This window comes from Bison bison, unplaced genomic scaffold (genome assembly GCF_000754665.1).
Source record: "Bison bison bison isolate TAMUID 2011002044 unplaced genomic scaffold, Bison_UMD1.0 scf7180017864516, whole genome shotgun sequence".
NCBI lineage: Eukaryota > Metazoa > Chordata > Mammalia > Artiodactyla > Bovidae > Bison > Bison bison.
Genome location: NW_011495069.1, coordinates 2,087,659 through 2,094,926, shown reverse-complemented (window position 1 = coordinate 2,094,926; position 7,268 = coordinate 2,087,659). Strand labels below are relative to the sequence as shown.

General features: G+C 52.2%; 1 protein-coding gene across 1 annotated transcript in view; it reads left to right on the top strand.

Annotated features, from left to right (window-relative positions):
- Nucleotides 1–7,268, top strand: part of LOC104981222 (aflatoxin B1 aldehyde reductase member 2-like) — a gene marked incomplete at its 5' end in the record, with an annotated part of 43,219 nt that overhangs the window by 35,676 nt on the left and 275 nt on the right. Inside the window, 2 exon segments of the mRNA XM_010830225.1 lie at nucleotides 4,085–4,184; nucleotides 6,079–6,208. Coding sequence (XP_010828527.1) covers nucleotides 4,085–4,184; nucleotides 6,079–6,208 — 230 coding nt within the window.

Sequence of the window (7,268 nt, the reverse complement as noted above, 5' to 3'; positions counted from 1 at the left end):
CAGCTCTGTGGTTTTCTTGTTGGGACTTGCTAAAGGCTCAAGCTGGTGTTCAAGTATTGCAAGAACTCAAACGAAAACACCTTTCAAAAATGAAAGCAAAGACTTTGTTTAGACAAAGGTTAGGGAGAATTTATAGTAGCCAGCTTTCACTCCGGGCTTCCCTGGTGGCAGCTCAGCTGGTAAAGAATTTGCCTGCAATGTGGGAGACCTGGGTTCGATCCTTGGGGTTGGGAAGATCCCCGGGAGAAGGGAACAGCTACCTACTCCGGTATTCTGACCTGGAGAATCCCATGGACTGTATAGTATATGGAGTGGCAAAGAGTCGGACACAACTGAGCGACTTTCACTTCACTTCTTCACTATAGCAAATATTGGGAGAAATACTTTAGACGGAAGAAAAGCTGGATTTACACACACACAAAATGGAGAGTGCTGGAAATGGTAAACACAAGGATAAATATAATCTTTAACCTTTTTTCATGTTTAACTTTTTTAACAGCTGAGTTTTTATAAAGTTAAAATACACTTACTGTATGACTCAGCAAAAACTGCTGCTGCTGCTGCTGCTAAGTCGCTCAGTCGTGTCCGACTCTTAGCGACTCCATGGACTGCAGCCCACCAGGCTCCTCCACCCATGGGATTTTCCAGGCAAGAGTACTGGAGTGGGGTGCCACTGCCTTCTCCGTCAGCAAAAACTACACCCTAGTAATCTTTGTGAACCTACCTTCAAAAACCTTTGACCAATTGAATGCAGTGATATATAACAAGAATAATACATCATGACACACTGAATTTCATCCAGGCATATAGTTGGCCTTAAACTGGCCAATCAGTCAATAGAGTTAATGTTAGTCAACTATATTGGTCAAAGGTTTTTGTAGGTAGGTTCATGAAGATTACTGGGGTATAGTTTTTGCTGAGTCATATAGTAAGTCTTGGCTTCCCTGGTGGCTCAGCGGTAAAGAACCTGCCTGCCGATGTAGGAGATGTAAGAGATGTGGGTTCGATCCTCTGGAGGAGGGCATGGCAACCCACTTCAGCATTCTTGCTTGGAGAATCCCATGGACAGAGGAACCTGGTGGGTTACAGTACGTAGGGCCACAGAGAGTCAGACACGGCTGAAGCGACTGAGCACGCACACACGCAGTGCGTCTAGTTTTAAGTTTATAAAAGCTCAGGACCGACAGCTTTGTCCCCTTCCCGGGACGCCAAGTCCTCTGGCCACCTCGCAGCTCTGTGAAACCCGGGCTTCCCAGCGCCCTTGCACATTAGCCCTGGACAGCTGGACAGTACAAAAGTCTTGACCCTTTTCCTCTCCTTTTCCCTCCTTTCAGCAACCCTTACCTAGCCTGGAACGACTTGGCTAGCCCCTCTCAGGGGGCCCTGAAAACAGAATCTGGCGCTGGGCAGCCCCTGCCCCCTTCCCCTCAGGTGCCCGGTGTGGTCCGGATCTGCAGGAGTCCCGCCCTTATCGCCCTGGCACTCCCTGGCACTGTTGCAGATCGGTCTTTGGAACCCGCAGGGACCAGTTTCCTCATTGCTCTGAGCCCTGGACTCCTCCCTGGAGGCCCGGGCACGTGGTTCAGTCCTGGTGCCTCCCACTTCACCAGGGTGGGTGCGCCTGGGAGCCCTGGAGCTACCAGCAGTAGCTGGGATGGGGAAGTGGGGGAGGTACCCTGTCTAACTGCCTGCTCTGTGCCAGCCTCTGTCCAAGGCCACAGAAGGGGAACTGACACTCACGCACTCAGGGAGCTCAGCATCTAGAGACAGCTGGGAAGCCTAGAGGAGGGACCGCTTCTTGGGACGGGCCAAAGAAGAATGCTCAGAAAAGGGAACGTCAGACCTTGAACTGACCATTTTCCCGGAGTGAGAGGAGAAAGGGCATTCCTGGCTGTGGGCGTGGGCAGTGAGTGGGCAAAGGCAGTGACATTTAGCAGCGCTGAGGGTGTTGGAGCAGGCAGCTGTGGCCAGGCGGAGGTTTAATGTGTGAGGGCGGGAGGTTTAATGTCTGATGCCATCTCAGTGCGTGTAGCCTGTGCTGGCAGGCACACAGTGCGGGCTCGGCCACATCAGCTGTTACTGTTAATAGTATCGTCGTGGGCACCCTGTGCCGTCTTTCACTCTGGGGTGTCGCAGGGGGAAATGATTCACGGCAGGGTAGATCTGGAACAAGACGAGAACATGCGTGCGTCTCAGGGCCTCACTCTTTCTGGGTCACTTGGCTGCCTCGTCGAGGCAACTCTGGTCTTATTATCTTTTTCAATTTTAATTTTTTGAAGTAGATTTACAATGTTGTGTTAGTTTCAGGTATAACCAAAGTGATTTTGTTTCACATTTCAGATTATTTTGCATTATAGGTTATTACAAGATATTGAATATAGTTTCCTGTGCTATACAGTAGGTGCTTGTTGGTTATCTGTTTTATATGTGTGTGTGTGTGTGTATATATATATATATTAGTCTATATGTTAATCCCAAACTCCTGATTTATGCCCCCCTTCCCCCTTTGGTAGCAATAAGGTTGTTTTCTGTCTCTGAATCTGTTTCTAGTTTGTAAATAAGTTCAATTGAATCATATTTTTAGATTCCATATATAAGCAGTATCGTATTTGTCTGGAGAAGGGAATGGCAACCCATTCCAGTATTCTTGCCTGGAGAATCCCATGGACAGAGGAGCCTGGCAGGCTGCAGTGCACGGGGTCGCAGAGTCAGACACGACTGAGCGACTAACACACACACACGGTATTCGTCTTTCTCCGTCTGACTTACTTCATTTAGTGTGAAAATCGGTCCATGCACGTTGCTGTGCGTAGCATTAGTTCACTCTTTCTGCTGGCTGAGTAATACTGCACTGTTTATGTATACCACATCTTCTTTATCCAGTCATCTGTTGCGCATTTAGGTTGGTCTTTTTCTAATTGCTTTTTCTTCTCCAACTCCTCCTCCTCTTCCCTCCTTCAGGCTAGAACTAGCTGGGCCAAAGTTCTTAAAGCTCAGGACTGAAGTTAACATCAGGAAGGGGTGGGGACTGTGCTGGAGGAATGAAGATTCCAAATGAGCAGCCCTCAAACACTCTGCAGATGGTTCAGTGGTAAAGAGTCCGCCTGCCAATACAGGAGACCCGGGTTCCGTTGGCTGCAGTCCATGGGGTCACAAAGAGTTGGACACGACTGAGCCGCTAACACCTTCACTTTCAGTGAGTAAGTGTGTCAAAGTTCCGATCAGTCCTCTGAGATTCCCAACTAGAGAGTACCATTGTCATTCTCGATTTACCCTTGAGCGGATTGAGGCTCCGTCTGTGTGTCCACCCGCGTGTGTGTGTGTGTGTGTGTGCGCGCGCGCGTGCTCGGTTGTGTACCACTCTTTGTGACCCCATGGACTACAGCCTGCCAGGCTTCTCTGTCCAAGGAATTTTCCAGACAAGATTACTGAAGTGGGGCTCAAAGAAGTTAGATAAATTGGTCAAGGTCACAGAGTGCATCCTCTGCCTTCGTCTTTTCAACTCAACTCTGACATCTCTTGAAGCAGAGAGCTCACCGCATCCACGTGTGTTTGAGAGCTCAGGGTCCAGCCCACGGTTGGTGCCTGCAGATGTGTGTGGGATGGCAGAGCCAGGCCGCCATCCCTTCCTGGGGCCCAGCACCATCTCCCCGTCCACCAGTAGTGACTTTGGAAACCATGTGGAGTCCTGGGGGTCTTGACCGAAGACTTTGAGAGCAGGCTGGGGCTCCCCGGCCAGGCCCCGCTCAGCTGGCCCTTCTGCCCGCAGGGCATGTACAACGCCACCACCCGGCAGGTGGAGACGGAGCTCCTGCCCTGCCTCCGGCACTTCGGACTGCGGTTCTACGCCTACAACCCTCTGGCTGGTACGGGCTGTGCGGGCACAGGCTCCCCTGGGCGGGAGGGCCTTCCTGACCCCGTTTCTGCCCCTTCCTGACCCGGGAGAAGCCTGGCCCCAGACCTGGGAAGGGGAGGGCTTTGCCAGGACCTCCGCCCGTCCTGGTTCCCCCGCCATCACCCCCACTTCCGGTCCAGGAGGGCTCTGGGGGCAGTGCCTGGGGGTCTGACTGCAGCCTTCCCGCAGGAGGCCTGCTGACCGGCAGGTACCAGTATGAGGACAAGGACGGGAAACAGCCCTTGGGCCGCTTCTTTGGGAACAGCTGGGCAGAGGTCTACAGGAATCGGTGAGCTGGGGGCATCAGGACGGGCGGGGCCGGAGGGTCCCCATAGTCTGAAAGTGGGGCGTCCCTGGGGCTGCTTTTTTGGGTTCCAGAGCCTCCCCTCTTGCTCAGACCTTGACCCCTCAAGCCCAGCTTTACTGAGAACCCAACCAGCACCCCTAAAGTTTCCCAGAGTGACTGGCGACCTGGATTGGGAGTGTGTGGAGCTCTGGCCCTTCTCCCGGGTCTGCAAGACTGTGTTCTCCTCCCTCGAAGAGCCTCCCCCCTGCCCACCGCAGCAGGAGACACCTCGCATTGGGACTGGGGAACCCTGAAGCTTGCTGCTGGCCCTGTCACCTGGGGCACTGAGCCTAAGTTTTGTAAATTCTTGGCAATAAAATTGTCATCAATGTCCAAAGTTACAGTTGAACATCTGTTGGGACCAGCCCTTTTACCTTTTTTTTTTCCCTTTCATTTTTTTAAAGTTTGAAAAAGTATCCATGTAATACATGCCCGCAGCTAAAACAAGCCCTTTCCAAGTCACATTCCTTAGAGGTGATGCTTTTAAACTCTGTCAGCTTACTCTCCCTCTGGCGTTGACTGTAGGATCTCTGACGTATCTGCTTTATTGCTATTCCTTAATGTATCAAATTTAGACATTATCTATGGACTGCTGGGAAGCTCATCTTTCAAGATTTATAGAAGCTAAGTCTCCAAAGCTTCAGTGCTAATTTTGTTGAAATGTCCCAGGACTTTTTACGCAGCACAGTGTCTCATACTTGGAACCACCTCTGTGTGCAGTGGTGTGATTTAAACCCTAATCCAGGCGCCCACCCGCGCCAGAGTTTCTGATTGTCTGACCAGGTTTAGAAGCCATTTCCTTAAGCAGCGTATCAAGGAGCTTGTCACACCACCAGTGCCTGGGCCTCTCTCCTGGAGGATATTTTCTGTAAAAAATAACTCACATTTTTTGCTGTCTTGGGTCTTTGTTGCTAGGTGGGGGCTTTCTCTAGTTGTGGAGAGCCAGGGCCTTGTGGTGAGCAGGTTCTACTGTGGCAACTTCTCTCACTGTGGAGCGCAGGCTCTAGGGCACACAGGCTTCAGGAGTTGTGCCCGAGGGCTCAATAGTTGCGGCTCACGGGCTTTAATTGCCCTGTGCGTGTGGAATCTTCCCAGACCAGGGATTGACCCGGTGTCCCCTGCAGGGGCAGACAGGTTTTTACCCTCTGTACCTCCAGAAAGCCACCCTGTAGGGCCTTGTGCAGTGCTTAGTTGCTTAGTTGTGTCCAACTCTTTGCAACTCCATGGACTGCAACCTGCCAGGCTCCTCTGTCCATGGGGATTCTCCAGGCAAGAATACGGGAGTGGGCTGCCATGCCCTCCTGCAGGGGATCTTCCCAACCCAGGGATGGAACACAGGTATCCCGCATTGCAGGCAGATTCTTTACTGACTGCACCCCCAGGGAAGCCCAGGATCTTGGCTGATGGTTTTTACCTTCTCTGCTCTATTGAGAAAGCACGGCAGGTCCATTATCTGTCTTACACTTTGTGCTCACCGTGTGGGGCTGGCTTGGGCTGTCTCCTCACCAAGCAGCTAAGTGAAGGCAGGTGGCTGATCCAAGGACAGAGTTAGGTAGGACTGGAAGCAGGACTTGTCCTGTCCGTGATCCGGGGCACACAGATGTGGTCCTGACGTTGGGGGTTGTATTGTTCATGTCTGGTGAGCATGTGCGGTGCAAGGATTCTTGCCCACTGCACCCCTGCCGGTCCCACCGCTGGGCAGGGACCGCCATGAGGGACCCAGAAATCCACACGCATTCTGCTGCTCAGGGAGGTAAAGCCTCCGCTTAGACTGACACCCTGCAGGAAACCCCCTTCTGACCCCTGTGCCACCCTCCCTCCCTCCCTCCCTGCCCAGCTACTAGAAGGAGCACCCCTTCCAGGCCGTTGCCTTGGTGGGGAAGGCCCTGGAGGCTGCACATGGTGCCAGAACCCCCGGCGCGACCTCGGTCGCCCTCTGCTGGACACACCACCACTGCCAGCTCCAGGTAGGAGGCAGGAAGTGGGAGAGCTGCATGACTTCATTTTTAGTTGTTTTTAAATTTTTGCTGCATAGTGGCTCAGATGATAAAGAATCTGCCTGCAACGTGGGAGACCTGGGTTCAATCCCTGGGTTGGGAAGATCCCCTGGAGAAGGAAATGGCAACCCACTCCATTTCCGACTCTTTGCGACCCCATGAACCGCAGAATACCAGGCTTCCCTGTCCATCACCAACTCCCAAAGTCCACCCAAACCCATGTCCCTTGAGTCGGTGATGCCATCTAACCATCTCATCCTCTGTTGTCCCCTTCTCCTCCTGCCCTCAATCTTTCTTAGCATCAGGGTGTTTTCAAATGAGTCAGCTCTTTGCACCAGGTGGCCAAAGGACTGGAGTTTCAGCTTCAACATCAGTCCTTCCAATGAACACCCAGGACTGATCTCCTTTAGAATGGACTGGTTGGATCTCCTTGCAGTCCAAGGGGCTCTCAAGAGTCTTCTCCAACACCACAGTTCAAAAGCATCAATTCTTCGGTGCTCAGCTTTCTTCACAGTCCAACTCTCACATCCATACATGACTACTAGAAAAACCATAGCCTTTACACAATTTTAATCCCCACAATCACCCTGCAAAGTAAAGGGATCCTGAAGCTTAGTGAGGTCATGTAAGTAACTCAGGCCTGCCCAGCTGCAGAGCAGCAGGGGAGGCCCCGAACTCAGGCCTGCCCATGTATGTCTAGGGAGGCAGGGCTTTGGAGCTGTTTGAAGGCAAGTTCCTTCTGGAATAATGCAGGGTATGGACACTGGGGGCTTCCTGGCAGCTCAGTGGTAAAGAATCTGCCTGCCAATGCAGGAAATGCAAGATACTTGGGTTCAATTCCCAAGTTGGAAAGACACCCTGGAAGAGGAAATGGCAACCCACTCCGGTATTTTTGCCTGAAACATTCCATGGACAGAGGAGCCAGGTGGGCTACAGTCCATGGGATCAGAGTGAGACACGGCCAAGGGACTGAGCACACACAGATACTGGCTCCCAGGTCTTGGCAGAGGCGGGGCTGGGCGGGGGTGTG